Source organism: Equus asinus, chromosome 21 (genome assembly GCF_041296235.1).
Source record: "Equus asinus isolate D_3611 breed Donkey chromosome 21, EquAss-T2T_v2, whole genome shotgun sequence".
NCBI classification, from domain to species: Eukaryota; Metazoa; Chordata; class Mammalia; order Perissodactyla; family Equidae; genus Equus; species Equus asinus.
In genome coordinates, this window is record NC_091810.1 from 83,613,793 (window position 1) to 83,638,969 (window position 25,177).

Sequence of the window (25,177 nt, forward strand, 5' to 3'; positions counted from 1 at the left end):
TGATTGGCAGTACATCAAATAATATTAGATTTGACTTGATAAGTAAAATAATTTTAAATTTTTTAGTATAAATGTTTAAATAAATAGGAAAGAGATGTAAATGATTTGAGTTTGGTGCAGTTAGTTCTAATTCAGTAACTTTGAATTTAGCATAGACACTTGAAGTGAATTAAATAAATTGTAAACATATTAAAAATAAGAGGAAAAAAAGGATTAGGTGAGAAAGTTCCTTCAGCCTCAACATTTGAATTAACCTTGTTTTAGTACTTTTTACTTAGATTTTAGAGGAACTGTGCAGAAGATAACATTCAATAAAAGCACCAGTAAAGAGTATGTTTTGATTTAATCAGTGTAGGATGGCTAGAAGTTGCTGTTGTGGTAAATGTGAGATTTGATGTTTTGAAATGAGTTCTGAGAGCAGCTGTGTACAAAGAAAGTGATGAAAACATTGAAAGAAAATAGTGAATTCTTGGGATTGTTTTTGAGTTCAGGTCATAAAGTAATACTAATACTAACTTACAAGAGCCTAATTTATGTATCTGGTGATGGCCTTTTTATGATCTTATGATAGTGAACTTGATTTCATCTTTGATATTTGCTTGGTGTTTCTGGAAAAATGAACAGAGGAATTGTTAAAGAAGTCTCTTATGCATAAGGAGTCTAATGGGAAAAAAATGTAATCATGATATTAAGACTCCTTTGTGTCTTTAGTTAACTTTGGTAGCCAAGTGAATCCTTCTGGAAAATATCTCTTTTGTTTACTTTTGGGGGAGTTATTAAATTTTTGGATCTATTTTTTGGGTTAGTTTTCCTTTTAAAAAGCCTGTTAATTTATTTATTCATTTATTTGTTTATCAGCATATTTTTATTGAGAGCCTACTGCAAGCCAGGCAAAAATCATAAAATGAAAAACAAATACTAACTCTCATGGAACTTAGATTCTGGTGGAGAGGTAGATGGTGGTTGTTATTTATTATTAATAACACAGTGGGGCCAGCCCTGTGGCCCAGTGATTAAGTTCGCGTGCTCTGCTTCGGCGGTCCAGGGTTTCGCTGGTTCGGATTCTGGGCAAGGACATGGCACCGGTCATCAGGCCATGTTGAGGTGGCGACCCACATGCCACAATTAGAAGGACCCACAGCTAAAGTATACAACTATGGGGCCGGCCTGGTGGCGCAGCGCTTAAGTTCACACCTTCCGCTTCTCGATGGCCCGGGGTTTGCCAGTTTGGATCCCAGGTGCGGACATGGCACCGCTTGGCAAAAGCCATGCTGTGGTAGGTGTCTCACACATAAAGTAGAGGAAGATGGGCACAGATGTTAGCTCAGGGCCAGTCTTCCTCAGCAAAAAAGAGGAGGATTGGTAGTAGTTAGCTCAGGGCTAATCTCTCCCCCCCCCCCCAAAAAAATATATATACACAACTATGTACTGGGGAGATTTGGGGAGAAAAAGCAAAATAATAATAATAGTAATAATACAGTGGATTTCATATCTAAGTTTGGTCAAAAGTGATATTGACCATAAATCAACCAGAAATGATATAAAAAGAATATATTGTATCATTGATACAGTGATTCAATAAATACCATTAATACAATATAAAACTATCATTTTCTCTATTGAGTCTTAGAAAGTTGATAAGCTTAAATACATTTCTAGACTGAGGGTCAGGATTTGAGATTTGTAACCAAAATATTCCTTTCCTCGCTATCTGCAGCAAGCCAAAATTTATGTTCATTTTGCTTTGTGGCTTGTCAGAGTAGAGACAGTCTATTCACCCATCTGTTCCCTGAATGGACTTAAAAAGTAGAAGCAGCAATATATGTACTCCTTGTGTGGTAGCCGGAATACCCTTGAAAACAAAAAGGGCACAATGTTTTAGATGAAATAGAATCATCAAAAACAATAGTTTATGTTATTTCATGTAGATGAAATAAACAGATAAAAATACAAAAATTTGAATAAAAACCTGTCATGGAAAAACGCCATATATTTGTATTTAGAATTCATTAGTTCTGCTCCCAAATATGCCACTTATTAGCCGTGCAGCCAAGGGTTCATAACTAAACTTTCCTGATTTCCCTTTCCTTATTTGCAAAGGAGGGAGTTGGGCAAGACTAGATGATCCTGGAAAGTACCTTCTAATTCTAATTATAGTCCTGGTAAACAACTGATCAGTCTTACATGTATCATAGGGAATCATGGGAAAATCCATGATGGGGAGAAACTGGTTTTGAAGAAATAGGAACTTAAGAACAGAATTATAGTTCCCTAAAGAATTAGAGGAATCAGCAGTACTTTCTTTGGCCTCATTTTCTTCAATGTTTGTTTATCCAGTGTTTTAGATGGAGGGAAAATGACATGCTTAATGTAAAGAAGACCTAATCCTGGAAGAATAACTAGTACATTGAGTTCAGAAATATGTTTGAAAGCTAAAAGCTGAGATAGAAATGAACAAGAGGAATAGGGACAGACGTTAATGTAAAATTCTACATTAAGTCTTTTAAAGAAATTGAAGACTGCTGAGAATCTGCCCTGGCAGCAGTTTACATGAGTAAAAGGCTTAGTAAGAGCTGCTGTGGTAATGTAGGTGATAAAAGAACTCAATACAGTTCATGATGGTGTTGATTCATATCCATGAGGTGCTCAGAGGAAGGGATGCAATAGCTTCCTTATGTGTGAGATGGCCAAGTAAAACATAGTTTGTGCACTTTGGATAGATGTACTTTAACGGTGGTACTGAGAAACTCACATGCTTCCAAATACTAGCATCCAGTAGATGAAGGATGGTTGCATAAGGAATAGATTTGCCTTAGGAGGGGACAGATATCATGTGAAGATAGAATATTCACAGTGCTTAACCAGATGCTAAAAAAACTTTTGAGGAGTTAATACATTGTTTTGCTCAAGAAACAGTGCTGTAGGAAGAGAGAAGACAGTGGATAGGAGTGAGGGGAAGACTGGAAGCTATACAAACACTTTCAGTTTTTTTAAACAAAGCTAACAATAAAAATGACTGCTTCAGAATTGTGTACATCCTCAGTGCTCAGAACTTTCCCTCCCAGCCCTGGCCAGGTCCAGCTGTATAATGCTATAATAAAAGTTGAAGTATTTTTGAAAAAGTAAATAGTAGAAGCACTAGGAGGAAGGAAAGTAATAGCTACCGTTGAGCGAGTGCCTGCTCTGTGCTATGCACTGTGCTGAGTGCTATGCATCTAAACTTTTAAAAATTCTTTATAAAAATTTTATGAGGTAGGTACTTATTACACACCACCATTTCACAAACAAACAAACTGGAGTTTAAAGATTAAATAATTCCACCAAGACCACATTAACCAGTAAGTAGCAGGACTAAAATTTAGCCTTGGAGTCTCTTTTGTTAGACTTTTCCTAGTGCACTATGACTAAAGAGTAAGGAAAGAATGAGAGTCAGATACACTATGGATTAGAAAGATTTGATGCAAAAGGGACTAATTGAGATTAGGAGGCTTGTGGTGAACCAACTGTGAAGTTGGGAAGGATTTAGAAAAGATGGTACATTGATCTGAGGGAGCCTGCTTGTTGTGGAATGATGTAAATGTTGCTGTTATACCTTCATAATACATAATTGAGAAATTGAGAGATACTAATACTTTACATTTGTATAATTTTGTAAAGTACTTTTGCATGTTCTCTCTCATCGATAACAGGAGATTGGAAGGACCATTTTTTAGCAATAGAAACAAAGAACAATAAACAAGCCCTACCCAAAGAACTGTAAGCAAGGAAAAAAACAAGCTATTGATTATGCCTGCATTTGTCAGTCATTCACATGAGAAAGAGTAACAGGACACTTAATATGGGCCAGGCACCTGGGAATAGATAGAAAGGTGATTAAAAACATTGTTTCATCTCAAGGAAGCAAATATTGGTTTAGAGAGTGTTGAGTGTTTACAGTAAAAATATTTACAAAGAAAGGTAGTGGCACAAAGGAGGACTACCTCAACTCTGTTTTAGGGAGAGAGAGGGACGTCTTCAGTGAGAAGATAGCTTGACTGAGTCTTGAAGAATGAGGATGGCAAGTGTTTTAGGCAGAAAAATATCATGTGCAACGGCTTAGAGCCTTGAAAGAGCGTGGTTTTTTTGGTAACTGAGAAGTTTCTGTGGCTGTTGTATTAGTTGAACAGGTACGAGGTTGAAGACATGCTCACAAGAGAGGTCATGGAGGGCTTTGTGTTGCATAGAAAACAAACATTCTAAGCTTATGTTCTTTCCCTGAAATATTTGTGGCCTCTAAGGTTAAAATAGGTTGTTTTTGGTGTTTTCCCACTGGGGACTTTAATTGTTGGGTCTGCCCAAAAATTCTTCATTCTTTTTTTGACAATGTGTAATTAGTCTTAGATGTTATCGTTTTCAGAACTTAAATCATTTTGGAACTAGCTTTTGTTTTCAGGTTTAAAACTTTGTATTTGCTTATATCAGTATTCGGTTTTAATCAACTTAAAAAACATTTATTGAGCATCTGCTATGTACACAGTTCTAAATAGTATAGAAAAGCAGAAGATCAGTGAGACCGAATGCTCCTCTCCGGAAGCTTATGCTCTAGTAGATGAGCTTAAAAGACAAACACAGGAAACGCTATCATACAAGCACCTCAGAAGTACAAAGTGCTATGGTGCTTAAAAAAGGAGAGCTTACATATCATTGGGGGTGAGGGTAGGAAGTGAAGGATGTTGAGAAACACAGACTGGGAAGATGAGTAAAAAAGTTGTTTGAAATGGTGCTTCTTGAATGGGTAGATTTTTGAGAGGCAGAAGTTTTAATAAAGTTTTGGGAAGAAACTAGCAAACAGGGTAAATTAAGTCATGAAGGTGGGAACATTTTCTGTTAAGGGGGTTTAAGTAGCCCATTTTTATTAGGATTTGGGGTAGTTTTAGTGCAGGGCATTATAGAAAGATGCTTTTATTTAACATTTACTATATATGTACAGTGCTATTATTTTATTTTATTCAGTTCTCATACTGCTCTCATAGTAAGTTGTGTTTTCTCCGTTTCTAAGCTCAGAAAAGTGAAATAGCTTGCTCAAGATTCCAGAGTGGTGTAGCTGGGATTTGAACCCAAAGGCTGATTCAGGGTCTATGGTATTTTCGATAGTCTGTACCATAAGACTGAAAAGGAAGGCTAAGGACATTCTGGATAGGGCTGTAGATTGTAGGCAGAGTATTTCTCTTAATTTGATAGGCAATGAAGAGCCACTGTTGTCTTTTGAGCAATATTGTCATGTGATTGCAGCTGTATTCATAAGAAGGTTAGACTGGATGATATGTGTGACAGGTCGAAGTGGGACAGATTGGATTAGCGAGGAAACTAGTTTAGAGAGTAGTGGAGGCTCAAGTACAATTAAGAGGCCCGAACTAGCTTGTGAATTGTGGGAATAGAAAGCATTTGCAGAAAGGACATATGATGACTCTAAGGATTTGACTCTAAGGATATTTTTTTTTTTAAGTTTTTTTATGAGGTAAAATTCATATAAAATTAACCATTTTAAAGTGTACAATTCAGTGATATTTAGTTCATTAACAATGTTGTGCAACCATCACATCTAATTCCAAACCATTTTTATCACTCCAAAAGGAAACCCTGTTCCCATCAATCAGTCACTCCCCTTTCCTCCCTCCCTTCAGCCCCTGGCAACCATTGATCTGCTTTCTGTGTGGTTTTACATATTCTGGCTGTTTCATATAAATGGAATCATACAACATGTGACCTTTTGTGTCTGGTTTTTTTCACTTAGCATACTGTTTTTGAGGTTCATCCATGTTGTAGCATGTATCACTACTTCATCCCTTTTATGGCTGCGTAATATTGCATTATATGGGTATACTACGTTTTGTTTATCCCTTCATCTGTATTGTGAACAGTGAAGCTATGAACATTTGTGTACAAGTATTTGTTTGAATACCTGTTTTCAGTTCTTTGGGGTGTATACCTAGGAGTGGAATTATTGGATCATATGGTAGTTCTGTTTAAAATTTTGAGGAACCGTCAAACTGTTTTCCACAGCAGTTGCTCCATTTTAAATTTTGACCAGCACTGTAAGAGGGGTACCAGTTTCTCCCTCACCAGCACTTGTTATTTTCCTTTTTCGGTTTGGTTTTATTACAGCCATCCTAGTAGGTGTGAAGTGGTGTTTCATTATGGTTTTGATTTGCATTTCCCTAATGACTAGTGATATTGAGCATCTTTTGATGTGTTTTTTTGGTATTTGTATATCTTCATTGGATAAGTGTTTATTCAAATCCTTTGCCCATTTTTGTTTTTCTTTTTGTTGTTGGGTTCTGAGTTCTTTATATGTTATGGATATAGACCCTTATCAGAATTATTTGCAAGTATTCTTTCCTAGTTCTGTAGGTTGTCTTTTCACTTTCTTGGTAGTATCCTTTGCACAAATGTTTTTTATTTTAATCAAGTGCAATTTATCTTTTTTTTTTTTTTTGGTTTCCTGTGTTTTTGGTGTTAAATCTAACAATCCATTCCTAAATCCAAGGTCATGAAGACTTTCCTCTATGTTTTCTTCTGAGAGTTTTAAAGTTTTAACTATTATAGTTGGGTCATTGATCCACTTTGAGTTAATTTTTGTATATGGTGTTAAGTAGAAGTCCAACTTCCTTCTTTTGCATGTGGATCTCTAGTTGTCTCAGCATCATTTGTTGAAGAGACTATTCTTTCTTTCAGTAGATGGTCTTGGCACCCTTGTTGAAAATCAATTGACTACAGTTGTGTGGGTTAATTTCAGGACTCTCAGTTCTGTTCTATTGATAGGTCTATATGTCTGTCCTTTTATGTGAGTACCACACTGTTTTGATTACTCTGGTTTTGTAGTAAGTTTTGAAATTAGGAAGTGTGTCTTCCAACTTTGTTTTCCTTTTTCAAAATTGTTTTGTCTGTTTGGGGTCCCTTGCAATTCCATATAAATTTTAGGATCAGCTTTTTCATTTCTTCCCAAAAAAGGGTATTAGAACTTTGATAAGGATTACATTGAATTTGTGAATCACTTCGGATAGTGTTGCCATCTAAAAATAAGTCTTCAAATCCATAAACATAGACTGTCTTTCCATTTATTTAGATCTTTACTTTCTTTCAGCAATATTTTGTTAGTATACAAGTCTTGTACCTCCTTGATTAAATTTATTCATATTTTATTCTTAATGCTATTTATAAATGGAATTGTTTTCTTAATTTCCTCTTTAGATTGTTCATTGCTAGCATATAGAAATACAACTGATTTTTGTGTGTTGGTTTTATATCTTGCAACTTTGCTAAATTCATTTATTAGTTCTAACTTTTTTTTTTTGGATTCTTTAGTGTTTTCTGTATATAAGATCATGTCATCTGTGAATAAGGATTATTTTGCTTCTTCCTTTCCAGTTTGGATATCTTTTATTTCTTTTTCTTTCCTAATTGCTCTGGCTATCACTTCCAGTATAGTGTTGAATAGAAGTGGTGAAAGAGGGCATCCATGTCTTGTTCCTGACCTTAGGGGAAAGCTTTTTCACTCTTTCACCATTGAGTATGATAGTTAAGTGTGGGTTTTTCATAAGTGCCCTTTATTATGTTGAGGAAATTCTCTTCCTGGTTTGCTGACTGTTTTTATTATGAAAAGGTGTTAGATTTTGTCCATTGCTTTTTCTACATCAATTGAAATAATCATGTGGGTTTTTTCCCCTTCATTCTATTAATGTGGTGTATAATGTTGATTTTCACACGTTAAACCACCCTTACATTCCGGGGACAAGTCCTACTTGGTCATGATATGCAGTCCTCTTAATATATTCAGTTTGCTAGTATAGATGATTCTTACTTTTTACAGATTTCACATTTGTGAATTTCCTTACTTGCTAAAATTTGTTTGTAAGCCCCAAATTGATACTCACAGTGCTTTTGCAGACATGTGCAGAATGCAAAAAATTTGAGTTGCTTGATGCACATGTTGCTGGTTGAGGTCAAACAAGGTGATGCTCTGCCTTTTTGTTTCAGCTCTCATACTGTAAATAAGTGTCCTTGTAAATAAGTGTCCTTGTCACCTTTTAGTGCCACTTTTTTGCACTTTTGTGCTTTTTTTGGTAATTTTGCTGTTTAAAATGGCCCCCAAGCATAGTGCTGAAGTGTTGTCTAGTGTTCCTAAGCTCAGGAAAGGTGTGATTTGTCTTATGGAAAAAATATATGTGTTAGATATAAGCTTCATTCAGGCATGAATTATAGTGTTGATGTCCGTGAGTTCAATGTTAATGAATCAATTTATATTAAATAAAGTGTCTTTAAAGAGAAACACACATAAACAAGGTTATGTATTGATTGGTTGACAAAACTGTTGTGAACAAAGACTTTGGGAATTTGTGTGTTTTAGCAGTTTGTCCTTTTCGTCTAGGTTATCTAATTTATTGACATAGTTGTTCGTAGTGTTTTCTTACTCTTTTATTTCTGTAAGGTCTCTAGTAATGTATGTGGTCTCCATTAGTAATGTCTCCACTTCATTTCTGATTTTTGTAATTTGAGTCTTTTCTCTCTTTTCTTGGTCAGTCTAGCTAAAGATTTGTCAATTTTGCTGATAATTTTCAAAAACCAACTTTTGGTTTCATTGATTCTTTGTTGTTTTACTATTTTCTTTGTGTTTATCTCTGCTCTAATCTTTATTGTTTCTTTCTTTCTGCTGGGTTTGGGTTTATCTTGATCTTTTTCTAGTTCCTTAAGGAGTAAATTAGATTATTGATTTGAGATTGATATATATAATATGTTTTTTTGCTGAGGAAGATTTGCCCTGAGCTAACATTTGTGACAGTCTTCCTCTGTTTTGTATGTGTGTCACTGCCACATTTATCCAGGCCAGGGATCCGAATCTGCAAATGTGGGCCACTGAAGTGGAGCACACTGAACTTAACCACTACATTACGGGGCCAGCCTCTGATTTCCTTTTTTAGTGTAAGCTTTTAGAGCTCTCCTCTTTTTTTTTCTCCTCCCCAAAGCCCCAGTACATAGTTGTATTTATTACCTAGTTGTAAGTCACTCTAGTTCTTCTATGTGGGATGCCGCCACAGCATGGCTCAATGAGCAGTGTGTAGGTCCACGCCCAGCATCTGAACTTGCAAACCCTGGGCCACCAAAGCGGAGCGTGTGAACTTAAGCACTCGGCCCCAGGGCTGTCACTGCTTTTAGAGCTTTAAATTTCCCTCTGAGCATTGTTTTTGCTGCAGTCTGTGGGTTTTGGTATGTTGTGTTTTCATTTTCATTTGTCTCAAAGTATTTTCTAATCTCACCTATAATTTCTTCTTTGACCCACCAGTTGTTTGTGTGTTGATTAATTTCCATATATTTGTGAATTTTCTAGTTTTCCTTTCTGTTATTTCTGGTTTTATTCCATTGTGTTAAAAAAAAGATATTTAAATGATTTCAGTTTCTTTCTATTTATTGAGCTTGCTTTGTGGCCTAACATAACACTCTCTTGGAGAGTGTTCCATGTGCACTGGAGAAGAATGTGTCTTCTGCTGTTGTTTTGTAGTGTTCAGTATGTGTCTGTAGGTCTAACTGGTTTATAGTGTTTTTCAAGTCCTCTATTTCCTTAATGATCTTTTGTCTAGTTCTCTCCGTTATTGAAAGTGAGGTATTGAAGTCACCAACTATATTGTAGAACTGTCAATTTCTCCTTTAATTCTGTCAGTTTTTGCTTTATATGTCTTGGGGCTTTGTTCTTAGGTGTGTATATATTTATAATTGTTGTATTGTCTTGATGAATTGACTGTTATCAGTATATAATGTCCTTCTTTGTCTCTTGTTAACAACTTTTGTCTTGAAGTCTATGTTGTCTGATACTCATATAGCCACCCCAGCTCTCTTTTGGTTACCATTTTCACCGAATGTGTTTTACTAGCTTTTCACTTTCAAACCTATTTGCATCTTTGGATCTAAACTTAGTATCTTGTAGATAGCATGAATTTGGATCATGTTTTTAAATCCTTTCTGCCAGTCTCTGCCTTTTAATCTAATATTTTAATCCATTTACATTTCAAGTAATTACTGGTAAGGAAGGCATTCTGCTATTTTATTTGTTTTTTATATGTCTTATACCTTTTGTCCCCTTAGTTCCTCTAATAGTACCTTCTTTTATAATTGATTTTTTTCCTGATATACCATTTTGTTTCCCTTCATTTCTTTTTTGTAAATTGTTTAGTATTTCCTTAGTGATTACTCTGGAAGTTACAATTAACATAACTTTAAAAAAAATTTCTTTTTTATTAAGGTTATGAAAGTTAACATCCTTGTGAAATTACAGTTGTACATCATTATTAGTCATGTTGTAGGTACACCACTTCACCCCTAGTGCCCTCCCCCCACCCCCCTTTTCCCTGGCAACCACCGTTCAGTTCTCTTTGTCCATGTGTTAACTACCACCTATGAGTGGAGTCATAGAGAGTTCGTCTTTCTCTCTCTGGCTTATTTCACTCAACATAATACTCTCAAGGTCTGTCCATGTTGTTGTGAATGGGATGACTTTGTCCTTTTTTATGGCTGAGTAGTATTCCATCGTATATATATACCACATCTTCTTTATCCAGTCATCAGTTGCTGGACACTTAGGTTGGTTCCATGACTTGGCTATTGTGAATAATGCTGCGATGAACATAGGGGTGCGTGGAACTTTTGGAATTGCTGATTTCAGGTTCTTAGGATAGATACCCAGTAGTGGGATGGCTGGGTCATAGGTATTTCTATTCTTAACTTTTTGAGGAATCTCCATACTGTTTTCCATAGTGGCTGCACCAGTTTGCATTCCCAGCAACAGTGTATGAGGGTTCCCTTTTCTCCACAGCCTCTCCAACCTTTGTCACTCTTGGTTTTAGATGTTTTTGCCATTCTAACAGGTGTAAGGTGATATCTTAGTGTAGTTTTGATTTGCTTTTCCCTGTGTAGTTTTGATTTGCATTTCCCTGATGATTAGTGATGATGAGCATCTTTTCATGTGTCTATTGGCCATCCATATATCTTCTTTGGAGAAATGTCTGTTCATGTCCCCTGCCCATTTTGTAATTGGGTTGTTTGATTTCTTGGTGTTGAATTATGTGAGTTCTTTGTATATTATAGAGATTAACCCTTTGTCAGATAAATAACTTGTGAATATTTTTTCCCAATTAGTGGGCTGTTTTTTGTTTCAATCCTGTTTTCCCTTGCCTTGAAGAAGCTCTTTAGTCTGATGAAGTCCCATTTGTTTATTCTTTCTATTGTTTCCCTCATGTGAGGGGTTATGGTGTCCAAAAAGATTCTTTTGAAGCTGATGTCAAAGAGTGTACTGCCGATACTCTCTTCTAGAAGACTTATTGTTTCTGGCCTAATCTTTAGGTCTTTGATCCATTTTGAGTTTGTTTTAGTAAATGGTGAAAAAGAATGGTTGATTTTCATTCTTTTACATGTGGCTGTCCACTTTTCCCAGCACCATTTGTTGAGGAGACTTTCTTTCCTCCATTGTAGGCCCTCAGCTCCTTTGTCAAAGATTAGCTGTCCATAGATGTGTGGTTTTATTTCTGGGCTTTCAATTCTGTTCCATTGATCTGTGCATCTGTTTTTGTACCAGTATCATGCTGTTTTGATTACTGTAGCTTTGTAGTATGTTTTGAAGTCAGGGATTGTGATGCCTCCAGCCGTGTTCTTCTTTCTCAGGATTGCTTTAGCAATTCTGGGTCTTTTGTTGCCCCATATGAATTTTAGGATTCTTTGTTCAATTTCTGTAAAGAATGACATTGGAATTCTGATTGGGATAGCGTTGAATCTGTAGATTGCTTTAGGTAGTATGGACGTTTTAACTATGTTTATTCTTCCAATCCATGTGCATGGAATGTCTTTCCATCTCTTTATGTCGTCGTCGATTTCTTTCAAGAAGGTCTTGTGGTTTTTGTTGTATAGATCTTTCACTTGCTTGGTTAAATTTATCCCAAGGTATTTTATTCATTTTGTTGCAATTGTGAATGGGATTGAGTTCTTGAGATCTTTTTCTGTTAGTTCATTGTTAGCATATAGAAATGCTACTGATTTATGTATGTTGATTATATACCCTGCAACTTTGCTGTAGTTGTTGATTGTTTCTAATAGTTTTTTTATGGATTCTTTGGGGTTTTCTATATATAAGATCATGTCGTCTGCAAACAGCGAGAGTTTTACTTCTTCGTTGCCTGTTTGGATTCCTTTTATTTCTTTTTCCTGCCGAATAGCTCTGGCCAAAACCTCCAGTACTATGTTGAATAAGAGTGGTGAAAGTGGGCGCCCTTGTCTTGTTCCTGTTCTGAGAGGGATGGGTTTCAGTTTTTGTCTGTTGAGTATGATGTTGGCTGTGGGTTTGTCATATATGGCCTTTATTATGTTGAGGTACTTCCCTTCTATATCTATTTTATTGAGGGTTTTTATCATAAATGGATGTTGGATCTTGTCGAATGCTTTCTCTGCATCTATTGAGATGATCATGTGGTTTTTGTTTATCGTTTTGTTAATGTAGTGAATCACGTTGATTGACTTGAGGATGTTGAACCATCCCTGTGTCCCTGGTATAAATCCCACTTGATCATGGTGTATAATCTTTTTGATGTATTGCTGTATTCGGTTTGCCAAAATTTTGTTGAGGATCAGTGATATTGGCCTGTAGTTTTCCTTCTTTGTGTTGTCCTTGTCAGGTTTGGGGATCAGAGTGATGTTGGCTTCATAGAATGTATTAGGGAGTGCTCCATCTTCCTCTATTTTCTGGAATAGTTTGAGAAGGATAGTTATTAAATCTTCTTTGAATGTTTGGTAGAATTCTCCAGAGAAGCCGTCTGGTCCTGGACACTTATTTTTGGGGAGGTTTTTGATTACTGTATCTATTTCTTGTGATTGGTCTATTCAGGTTCTCTATTTCTTCCTGATTCAGTTTGGGTAGGTTGTATGAGTCTAGAAATTTATCCATTTCTTCTAGGTTGTTCAATTTGTTGGCATATAGTTTTTCATAGTATTCTCTTATGATCCTTTGTATTTCTTCGGTATCTGTTGTGATTTCTCCTTTCTCGTTTCTAATTTTATTTATTTGAGACTTGTCTCTTTTTTTTTTTTTAGTGAGTCTGGCTAAGGGTTTGTCGATTTTGTTAATTTTTTCGAAGAACCAACTCTTTGTTTCATTGATCCTTTCTACTGTCTTTTTTGTTTCACTATCATTTATTTCCGCTCAATTTTTATTATTTCCCTCCTTTTACTGACTTTGGGCTTTGTTTGTTCTTCTTTTTCTAATTCCGTTAGGTGTTGTTTGAGGTTGTTTATGTAAGATTTTTCTTGCTTATTGAGGTGAGCCTGTATTGCAATGAATTTCCCTCTTAGGACTGCCTTTGCTGTGTCCCAAATAATTTGGTACGGTGTGTTTTCATTTTCATTTGTCTCCAGATAATATTTGATTTCTTCTTTAATTTCTTCAGTAATCCATTGTTTGTTCAGTAGCATGTTGTTTAGTCTCCACATTTTTGGCCCTTTCCCAGCTTTATTCTTGTAGTTGATTTCTAGTTTCATAGCATTGTGATCAGAAAAGATGCTTGATATTATTTCAACCCTCTTGAACTTACTGATGCTTGTTTTGTTTCCCAAGATATGGTCTATCCTTGAGAATGTTCCATGCGCGCTTGAGAAGAATGTGTAACCTGCTGTTTTTGGATGAAGTGTCCTATATATACCTATTAGGTCCATCTGATCTAATTTTTCATTTAATTCTATAATTTCCTTGTTGATTTTCTGTCTGGACAATCTGTCCAATGGTGTTAATGGGGTGTTGAGGTCCCCTACTATTATTGTATTGCTGTTTATGTCTCCTTTTAGTTTTGTTAATAGTTTCTTTACGACTTTTGGTGCTCCTGTGTTGGGTGCGTATATATTTATAAGTGTTATGTCATCTTGGTGGAGCGTCCCTTTTATCATTATATACTGCCCCTCTTTGTCTTTCTTTATCTGTTTTGCTTTGAAGTCTACTTTGTCTGATATAAGCGTGGCAACACCTGCTTTCTTTTGTTCATTATTAGCTTGGAGTATTGTCTTCCATCCCTTCACTTTGAGTCTGTGTTTGTCTTTGGGGCTGAGGCGTGTTTCCTGGAGGCAGCATATTGTTGGATCTTGTTCTTTGATCCATCCTGCCACTCTGTGCCTTTTGATTGGAGAGTTCAATCCATTCACGTTTAGAGTGATTATTGAAACGTGGGGGCCTACTGTTGCCATTTTATCACTTGTTTTCCAGTTCTTTTGCATTTTGTCCTGATGGAGAGCTGTTACTTTGTGTTATTGTCCTTCTGCTTATCTCCTTTGTTCTGGATTTTGTAACCCCTTTCCTTTTTTTGATTTTTCAGGAATAAGGTTCTTCCTGAGCATTTCTTGAAGAGGAGGTTTTGTGGCAATGAACTCCCTTAACTTTTGTTTATCTGGGAAAGTTTTTATTTCTCCATCCTATTTGAAGGATATTTTCACTTGGTAGAGTATTCTTGGCTGCAGGTTTTTGTCCTTCAGAGTTTTGAATATTTCATTCCAATCTCTTCTAGCCTGTAAGGTCTCTCCTGAGAAATCAGCTGATAGCCTTATGGGGTTTCCTTTGTAAGTTATTTTCTTCTGCCTGGCTGCCCTTAGGATTTTCTTTGTCATTGACCTTTGCTAGTTTCACTACTATATGCCTTGGGGTTGGTCTTCTTACGTTAATAAAGTTTGGAGGTTGGCTTCTGTCACATGAAGTTCCATCTCTCTTCCCAAGTTTGGAAAGTTCTCAGCTATTATTTCTTTGAACAGGCCTTCCGCCCCCTTCTCCTTCTCTTATCCCTCTGGTATACCTATAATTCTTATGTTGCATCTCCTAATTGAGTCGGATAATTCTTGGAGAGTTTATGCCTTTCTTTTTAGTCTTAGTTCTCTCTCCTCCTCTGTCTGCAGCATTTCTATATTCCTATCCTCCAAATTGCTAATTCTGTCCATCATATTATCGACCCTACTGTTCAGAGAGTCCAGATTTTTCTTAATCTCCTCCATTGTGTTCTTCATCTCCACTATTTCTAATTGGTTCTTCTTTATAGTGTCAAGCTCTTTTGTGACATAGCTCCTGAACTCATTGAGTTGTCTATCTGAATTCTCTTTTAAGTCGTTGAGTTTTTTAATAATGGCAGTTTTGAAATCATCGTCATTTAGGTTATAGATTTCGTTGTCTTTGGGATTGTTTTCTGGGTGCTTATCATTTTCCTTCTGTTCTGGAGATTTAATATATTTTTTCATACTGCTTGATGGCATGGATTTGTGCCTCCGCATAGAGATAGAGTTTAGTCGCTGCTTCCACTTGTTGCGACTGGTGTGTCGGGGGGGCGGGGGGGCACCTGTTTAGACTGCACCAACCAGGAACCCTGTCAGCTGTTACTGACTGGACCTGGACCCCTCCTCGTAGTCACAGTGGTCCTGTGAGGTCCCTCATCGGTTGTGGGGGCAATCGCAAGGGGGCCTCAGGCTGCTGGTGCCTACTGCTGCAGCCCACTTAGACGCGCTCCCTCCTTGTGGTCTGCAGCAGTGTTGTGGGCTTTCCCAGCAGCCAGGAGCAAGATCACCTGTAATCGCTGCTTTGTCCCTAACAGAGCCCACAAGATCACACTTGTCCACTATAGGTCCCAGCAGAGCTATGGGTATCTTCTGCAGTCTGTCGTTAGCTCACCTAGTTGTGCTGCTTTTGCCCCAGGGCCTTCCCGCCTTGCGATTGCCAGTTGGGACCTCTCCACTAGTGCTGTGCAGAGGCTGTTGCTGAGGCTGCTGTAGAAACCTGGAGTTCCCCCCTGGGCTACGTAGCCATTTCACCAGACCTCCACTCTGCCCCACTCCACTCTCACGGGATCTCTGGGAGACCCTTGCCTCGTCTGGGACACAGCCAGAGTCCGTGGGCTTGGCAGTGGCTTGTAAGCTGCTGCCTTGTGGGGAATTCTGCTCTAGGGAGCTTCCTGGTGTTCCGAATGCTGGGCAGGGCCTCCCTGCCAATGGCGAGCAGAGGCCCTCCCTGCTGGGGGGGGTGCGGGACCCTGGAGCATCCCCCCGGGCCGCAGAGCCGGGTGTTGGAGCTCCACCCAGTCCCCAAGCTCGTCCATGGGAAGTCCGGGCACCCCCTGCACTGACCCCTGCGCCGGAGACTGTGAGCCCAGCAGCAGCTTGCGGTCTGGTGCCGTGCTGGGGAATCCACCCACTGGGAGCTTCCCTTTGTCCTGGATTCTGAGCGTGGCCTCCCTGCTAATGGTGAGCAGAAGCTTTCCCTGCCGGGGAGGTGCGGGACCCCGGATCCCTCCCTCGTGCCACAGAGCCAGGCGCTGGAGCTCCAACCGTGTCTCCAAGCACGTCTATGGGAAGTCTGGGCGCCCCCTGCACCAACCCATGCGCCGGAGACCATGAGCCCAGCAGCAGCTTGCGGTCTGGTGCCGTGCTGGGGAATCCGCCCACTGGGAGCTTCCCTGTGTCCTGGATTCTGGGCATGGCCTCCCTGCTAATGGCAAGCAGAGGCTTTCCCTGCTGGGGAGGTGCGGGACCCCGGAGCCTACCCCCGTGCCGCAGAGCCATGTGCTGGAGCTCCAACCGTGTCCCCAAGCATGTCTACAGGAAGTCCGGGTGCCCCCTGCACCGACCCGTGCGCTGGAAATTGTGAGAGATTAACAGAACTTTTTTTTTTTAATTTTTTTTAAAGATTTTATTTTTCCTTTTTCTCCCCAAAGCCCTCTGGTACACAGTTGTATGCTTTTAGTTGTGGGTCCTTCTGCTTGTGGCATGTGGGATGCCACCTCAGCATGGCCTGACAAGTGGTGCCATGTCTGTGCCCAGGATCCAAACTGGCAAAACCCTGGGCCACCGAAGCGGAGTGCGCGAACTTAACCACTCGGCTGTGGGGCCGGCCCCTAATATAACTTTTTAGCAATCAAGTTTTAATTAATACAAACTTAGTTTCAATAGTATACAAAATTCTATTCCTTTACAGTTTCATCTTTATACATTGTGTGCCCATTAACCTAGATTTGAAATTGTTGTTTTATACACTTGTATCTTCAATCATACAGGGAAAAAAGAGGACTTATAAGTGAAAAATGTAACACTACTGGTTTTCTATTTACAAATGTAGCTACCTTTACCACTGTTGTTTATTTCCTCTTAGGACTTCCAGTTACTGTTTAGTAACCTTTCCTTTCAGCCTGGAGGACTCCCTGGAGCACTTGGGTCTAGTGTGACACACTCCTTCAGTTTTTGTTTGTTTGGGAGTGTCTTAATTTCTCCTTCAGTTTGAGGGACAGTTTTGCTATTACAGAATTCTCGATTGACAGTTTTTCTTTCAGCATCAGATTCTACCCCTCCATAGGGTTCGTTGTTGCTTCTTATTGTGGGTGATGGTTGTTTGCTTGTTTAGTGACCTTTCTAAAATATCTTTGTAAAGTCTATATTCTTTGTCACGTGTGGCCACTGAAGTCGGTGTTCTGTTTGCTTAGCTGTCAGCTGGTGTTTTGACAGAGTTTCCTTAAATAACTGGAAGCAGAGGAAAAAGAAAAAAATACTTTTTCAACACTTAGCCAGGCCATTTACAACTATGCCTTAGCCTTCACTTACTGCTTCTTCAGAGCCTGAAAGTCAGCCAGAAGCAAAAGCATAGGGTCTTCTAAGACCTTTCCTGAGCATGTGTCCAGCCCTGGCTATGGGTGTGGCCTTCTTGATTCTCTGTTATACACAGGTGCTTTTAAAAGCCCTTATTTCCCCATTTATATCCTTTCCCCAATTTTTTCTTCCCAGAGTTTTTAATCTGTCTGTTCCTCATCCCAATTATTGTCCTTTGCCCCAGGCTTCTGCATCAGTCAAATACTTTTAGCAAGAGACACCCTAGCCCTGAGAATGCTCCAAGTTGGTTGAGACCAAGGCAAGCCATTGTGCTGGTCCTTCAGGTAGCTGCCAGACAGCTTTAAACTCACAATCACAGTTCTTTAAGAATAAGATCTGTATTGCTTCCTCTGGGGTTAGGAGTGCATGTTGCTGTCCTCACAGCCACCACTGATTTGGGATGTAAGAGATGGTAGGCAGGCAACTTAAAATGTTCTCTTACTACAAAGTAGCAGCTTCTTTCTTCACTAAGCCTTGCTCTAGTTTTTGTAAATTTTTTACTAGATTCCAGAGTTCTGCAAAAGTTGATTCTGACAGTATTCTCCAGTTTAGTAATTACTTTTTTTGGAGGGATAAAACCCTAGAGTTCCCTACTCTGCCAGAAATCCTGGTGTCGGGATTTTTCAGGATGATGATACCATTAACCAGAAGTAAGGAAATTGGGAGGGAAGGAGTTGATTTACGGATATGGGAGAGGTTATTTTTATTTAGACATGGGTATTGTATTTGAGGTGCTGATAGTACAGTCTGTAGATGTCTGGTGACAATTGGAATTGTAGTGCTTGAATCCCAGAAAGAGCTTAGAGCTGTGAAGAGACCTTGCAACTGTCTTGTCTACACAGAAGATATGGAAAATAAAAACCTATGGTTTCCTTGAAGTAGAGGGGAAGTCCAAGCATGGCATCTTGGGAAACACTTTCAACTAAGGAATCATTCACTTATCCGTTCAGGAAACCTTCCTTTGTTCCCACTACTAGTGTGGATACTTGCTAAGTGCTGGAGATACAAGGCAGTAAGATCCAGTTTTCTGCCCTCAGGAAGCTCACTCTTTCATTAAGGATGATGGAGAAGTGAACAAATATAGTGCAATTTTATAACAAGGTTTAGAGGAGCCCAGGCAGAAGCACACAAGAATATTTAAACAGGTCAGTAGGGAAAACAGGAGACTCTTAGGGACGTTAAAGAAGGAGAAAATGATGGAGCCAGTAATCTATGATCTTGGTTGGTGCAGAGAGAGTTTGAAAAGACTAAGGGCTCCAAAAGGTACCGATTTGGCAGTAAAGAGATGACACAGTTTTCACAAGTTTTGCTTGAGTACTTTTGGTAGAATGGTGGAGAGACAGGACCACCTTATAAGGAGTTAGAAGTGAGTGGTGAAAAAGTTGAAGGAAAAAAAAGAAGACCACTTTTTAAAGAATAGTGTAGTTTAAAAGAGGTAGCAGAATCAAGTAATTTTATTTTGGAATAGAAGCGATCTGAGTGTGTTTTTAGACAATAGGTAGGAGGAAAACAAGGATGGCCAAGAGTCCCAAAAGAGGCAGAAAAATAGTGTTAAGAAAACAGGAGGATCAAAGGTTGGAAAACTGGGTGAAGAAAAAGAATGAGGGTAATGAGAAAGAGTTTTGAGGTAGAAGGTATTTGAGAAATGTTACCTAGGAATACCTCAGTTTTCTTGGTACAAATAGAGCAAAAAATCATGTGCTAAGAAATAAGAAGCAGTGAAAATGCCTGATTGCAGTTGATGTAGCATACATGTATAATAATATTGCCATTTAGTCATTTTCTCATTTCTTTCAACAAATATATTTTAGGCATCTAGTATGTACTGAGTACCATATGAGAGCCTTGGGCTTATATCCATGAACAGAGGAAATAAGAATCCCTGCCCTTGTGGACCTGACATGTGAATGGGGTGAGGGGAGACAAGTAGATAATATATTGTTTTAAAATAAACATGAGGTAAATAGAGCAACCTGTGTCTGGGAACTAAGGAAGCAAATGGGAGGATTACCCAGACCTAACTACAGTTTTATCTTGCATCTCAAGTTGTAATTTAAGTGTTTGTTTTATACAGCTAATTGTAGACTCTAGGTTAATAAAGTAAGACAAGAATATGGGTGTGGTGGAGCCTTTATGTACTTTTCTTGTAGATATGAGAGAAATAATCTATATTTACATTTAAGAGAAAATTCATTAATTTAGGACAACCTTTGAATTATGTTATACAGTTATTTCAGGGCCTTAGAAAAGATGAGAAGGTAAACTTTTATATAATAACTGCAGTTAAGTGTTTAGTTATGAAAAGAGATTTTGTGAAGGGGGTCAAAAGTACAGACTTCTAGTTATAAAGTAATAGGTCATGGGGATATAAAAAGAAAAATTTATCTAAGTTTGAAGGCTTAAAAGAACTACAGAGTTGAAGATCCTTTTTTTTTTTTAAAGATTTTTTTTTTTCCTTTTTCTCCCCAAAGCCCCCGGTACATAGTTGTATATTCTTTGTTGTGGGTCCTTCTAGTTGTGGCATGTGGGATGCTGCGTCAGTGTGGTCTGATGAGCAGTGCCATGTCCGCGCCCAGGATTCGAACCAACGAAACACTGGGCGGCCTGCAGCGGAGCGCGCGAACTTAACCACTCGGCCACGGGGCCAGCCGCTGAAGATCCTTTTTTAGTAATGAAGAAATTGGTTTTTTTGGTTATCATTGGACTATATGCTCTTTTCTTTACCCCTTTTTATTTAAACAGGCATTGGAAAAGTGAAAAGAAAGCCTAGTGTGCCAGATTCTGCATCTCCTGCTGATGATAGCTTTGTTGACCCAGGGGAACGTCTCTATGACCTCAACATGCCTGCTTATGTGAAATTTAACTATATGGCAGAGCGAGAGGATGAATTGTCGTTGATAAAAGGAACGAAGGTGATCGTCATGGAGAAATGCAGTGATGGGTGGTGGCGGGGTAGCTACAATGGACAAGTTGGATGGTTCCCTTCAAACTACGTAACTGAGGAAGGTGACAGCCCTTTGGGTGACCATGTAGGTTCTCTGTCAGAGAAATTAGCAGCAGTCGTCAGTAACCTAAACACTGGGCAAGTGTTGCATGTGGTACAGGCTCTTTACCCATTCAGCTCATCCAATGATGAAGAACTTAATTTTGAGAAAGGAGATGTAATGGATGTTATTGAAAAACCTGAAAATGACCCTGAGTGGTGGAAATGCAGGAAGATCAATGGAACGGTTGGTCTGGTGCCTAAAAACTACGTTACCATTATGCAGAATAATCCATTAACCTCAGGTTTGGAACCATCACCTCCGCAGTGTGATTACATTAGGCCTTCACTCACTGGAAAGTTTGCTGGCAATCCATGGTATTATGGGAAAGTCACCAGGCATCAAGCAGAAATGGCATTAAACGAAAGAGGGCATGAAGGTGATTTCCTCATTCGTGATAGTGAATCTTCGGTAAGTTGATTTTCAAAGGTAAATGGAAGTAGAGCTCTCTGGTTATTAAAAACAGTAAATAGAAGATTGGAGAGGTTAAGTGGCTTCCCTAAAATTAACCAGGTGGTAAACTGGAACATGGGTATAAATGTTCTGAAGCTAAAGTCAATGTTCTTTCCAACTATATTTATTTTCACTAAAATATAGCCCTAGCAGTGATACTACACTGGATTATTTGGCCTTGTCTGGTTTGGTTGGTTTTGCCTTCCTGAAATAATTTTCTGTTGCATTAAACTGAAAAATTGTGAAAATTGAGCACGGGCTTCTTCATTGAGAGTAGAGCAATGCAGTAGCCTAAACTGGGAAAACATTTCTTACGTTGCATATTGGATGCACCATCATCCTTATAATAAAGGAAATCCCAAATTTAAAAAATTGATATTTAAGTTACTTCATAAATTAGTTGTTTGGAAGTTGGAAATATACTTTCATTATGTACCTCAAAAATCTATTTTAACACTCACTATATTTGAAATGCATTTGCAAGAAAAGATAAATTCTATTCTAATACTAGTAAAACAATAAAACTATAAAATCATAAAAATTGAATAAGAAAATTATGTGAGCACTTTTGGAGTACCATCTAGGATATTAGAATTTGATGATACTCCTTTCTCTTAAAAATGGCCTTTATTTTTCCTTGATAAAGGATACCACTACTTTTCAAATCTTGGTTAGTGATTGGCTTTGTGTGTATGTAGTTGTACAAAAATGAACGTGTGATTGTACAAAAGGTTGAAAAGGAAGAACACCTGTCAGTGTGAGTGGTATGTGTGTATATATAAGAGAGGGAGAGAGGAAAGAAGAGGAGAGACTAAGACTAATTGGACTGCCCAATGTGAAGTTCAGGAAATGGGGCCTGTACAAAACCCCTCAGGAAGAGCAGGTGGTTGATGATAGTGAAGAGTGATGGGAGTTGTTTTCTGTTAGATGCTGACCTGGCCCTGCTTTCCAGGACAAGCAGTGGGCAGTGGGTTTGGAAGGGAGTGACCTTGGAGTGGGTGGTAAAGTAACCATAAGTATGGGATGTTCCCAAGAAGCCTGCTGTTTGAAATTTTGGCAGTGACTGTATAAAAAGAGGCTTCTGGGGTTGATATAGACAATTCAAAAGAGAGTTTAAGTTAAAAAAAAAAATGCTAGGAAAGTAACTTGATTGCAGAATACTGTGTATTTTCTTATGTGTAATTGAGCATAGACATTAGCCAAAATATATCATCATTTTTAGCAGTAGAATTTTTAAAGTAGAGATCTCAAACAGGCATATTTTGTTTGACCTGCACGTTTTTTAAACATTTGAATTCATGTCAGTATTTAAATATTGGGAGATTTATTATAAGAATTCAGATGTCAGGATTCCTTTTTAAAATTGGAAGGCCTGTCAACATTGAGCTCATATTCCCACAAGGCAACAGTCACAACTAAGTGGCCACTTCCTTTAGACTGGCCGTGCACTGTTGTTTCCTCTATCTGTCCACCCTGTCACTTGTTTACTTCTTTTTTTTTTTTGGCCTCTTGTAGGCATTTGAGTTTACGACCCTTCATTAGTGCTTACATTAATTCTCATTTTTGTGTCCTTCATCTTTGAGGATTCAGAGTATTATCTCAGCTCCTCTATAAGTACTGTTAGCTGCTAAATGAAAAGAGGTGGATGTCTTGGGTTTTCTCATGAGTCTCTCCAGTAGTCGGACTGCAGAGAAGGTAGCTCTTGTGCTTCCGATGTTAAACCAGAGAATTTGCCGTGGGTGTTAGGGAGAGCATATTAGTCAAGAGACTTTGGGGTCTGGCTGCTTTGGTTTGGATCCTGGCTCTGTTGTTAGCTAGATGGAATGATCCTCAATACCTTAGCTTCTCTCAGCCTTGATTTTATCATAAAATGGGTTTATTTTGAGGCATAAAGGAGATAATCTCTATAAATAATTTAGCACAGTGCCTACTACTAAGTGCTCAAATTTTAGCTGTTAGTGTTTAATATAAAAATGCTAATAGATGTCTTTCAAAATGTTAACCTTACATGTTTTTTCTCTTTTAGCCAAATGATTTCTCAGTATCACTAAAAGCACAAGGGAAGAACAAGCATTTTAAAGTCCAACTAAAAGAGACTGTCTACTGCATTGGGCAGCGTAAATTCAGCACCATGGAAGAACTTGTAGAACATTACAAAAAGGCACCAATTTTTACAAGTGAACAAGGGGAAAAATTATATCTTATCAAGCATTTATCATGATACTGCTGACCAGAAGTGACTGCTACACAGCTGTGATTCGTCATGTAGTTGAAGACTGACAAAATGCCAGTCCAGTCATACTTGATTGGAAATTCCTGTTTCTAACTCTATGTGAGGATTGACTATAATACATAAGTATTTTTATTATAACTCAGCCCATACATATATACTACATATGCAAAGCATCTGCATAGAGCAATTCCTTATCCTTGGTGTTCAGTTTTATTGTTTTCTTTGCTGTTTTTCTGTTTGCTTCTAATGTTATGGTTTTATATTTTGAAAAAATGATGCAGATCAAAAGTCTTTATATGGAAAAATTTCTTTATTGCCTTTATTTTCTTGTAAGGGCACCATGTTAGTCACTTTTGCAATGGTTTCTCTTCATATAAAATTATATCAATATATGACATATGCTAAAATAAATTTCTTGGAGAGTGTTAATCTTTTCTGTGACTAAATAGCAATAATAAATGGAAAATTGGAAATTATTTTCAGGTATTGTATTTGTCACAAGCCATTGTAAATATCGAGTATGTTGTGTCTGCCATTATTTAAAAAATGCATTCATTGTCTTCGATGTAAAGCAAAACAAATGGGAATAGGTTAAAAAACATATCTTGTACAATTTTAATTTACAACTGTTGGAAACAAAAATCTCTAAATTTCTAAGAATTTCTTTTGGTGCTTCTCTCACCTAGTTATTCAAGAGAACAGAGCAGTCTCTGAGATATGTAGCTTTTCAAACTAAATGGATGCTCTAGTGTTATTTTTTTCCGTAGTGTTATTTTACCAAAGCATCTTGTATTAGGATACGTTACACCTGTGCCAATGTGAAAAAAGCTATGGCCAAGTTTTGGGGAAAGAGGAGGCAATGAGATACTTGGTTTCTCGCTATCCCAAAATGTGAATAATTATCGAGCATAGTATTTCTATGATTTTCATTTCCCCCTTTCAGCTTTGAGTTTTGTTGACTGGGACACTAAAATTCATGTATACCTGAGGAAAAGATGGGATGTACTCATGGTTAGAGACAATCGTTTTTAAAATCTTATTTTTGCAGGTGCTTCTATTGTGTTTTTGTTTACCAAACAGAAGTTTGGTTGTATGGATGAGAGACTACTATAGGTCACAGAAGAAAAACAAGTGTGTTTTATAGTCACAGCTTTCCCCTCCATTATTAATTCTGGAGGTTTAAATTTAAGCAAAGTAACCTTCAATATTTTAATTGAAAATACTAATTAAAACCACGTAACTTAGTAAATGGTAGAAAGTCATATGATATTTTCAAAAATTTCTCCAATGCTGCTTGAGCAAATGAATGTTCCCCTTCCTTAGTATGTTATAAACAGACATTTAGTATGCCAGAATTACTGATGTTATAATTGAAGTCATCTAATTCATGAGGTTTTTGTTTTTTGTGTTTTTACAATTTGTTTTATTATAAATTTTTTTTATTCTTTAAATCTTAAAATCATTTAAAGACTTATGTTGCCACTGGGTGGCAGCCCTGGCTTCTTCCACTGAGCAACAGAAGTCAGCAAATAGGATTAAGATATTGATGCACAGTTTTTTCATCTTCATTACACCTGCTTTTAAAGCCGTTTAGGTCATATTCATTATCTTTCTCAGTCCCCCTTTGTTTATTAAGATGATTATTAATAGGTAAGTTTAATGGAAAGAAAAGTCATGTATGCTTACCTTTTTTGCTGTAAAATCACTTGAGTATAAATTGAAGAAAATAGTTTTAAAGTGGTTGTAAAATGACTAGGTAGTAAACATCTTTGCA

At 37.8% G+C, this 25,177-nt stretch overlaps 1 protein-coding gene across 10 annotated transcripts in view; it reads left to right on the forward strand.

Moving 5' to 3' along the window:
• NCK1 (NCK adaptor protein 1) overlaps nt 1–23,879 on the forward strand; it is a 73,082-nt gene extending 49,203 nt beyond the window's left edge. For all 10 annotated transcript variants that reach the window (XM_014851961.3, XM_044754178.2, XM_044754179.2 and 7 more), the window contains 2 exons: nt 20,416–21,128; nt 23,197–23,879. In XM_014851961.3, coding sequence (XP_014707447.1) covers nt 20,416–21,128; nt 23,197–23,391 — 908 coding nt within the window. In that variant the 3' untranslated portion in view covers nt 23,392–23,879. The remainder of the gene's footprint in view (nt 1–20,415; nt 21,129–23,196) is intronic.
• The last annotated feature ends 1,298 nt before the right edge of the window (nt 23,880–25,177 follow it).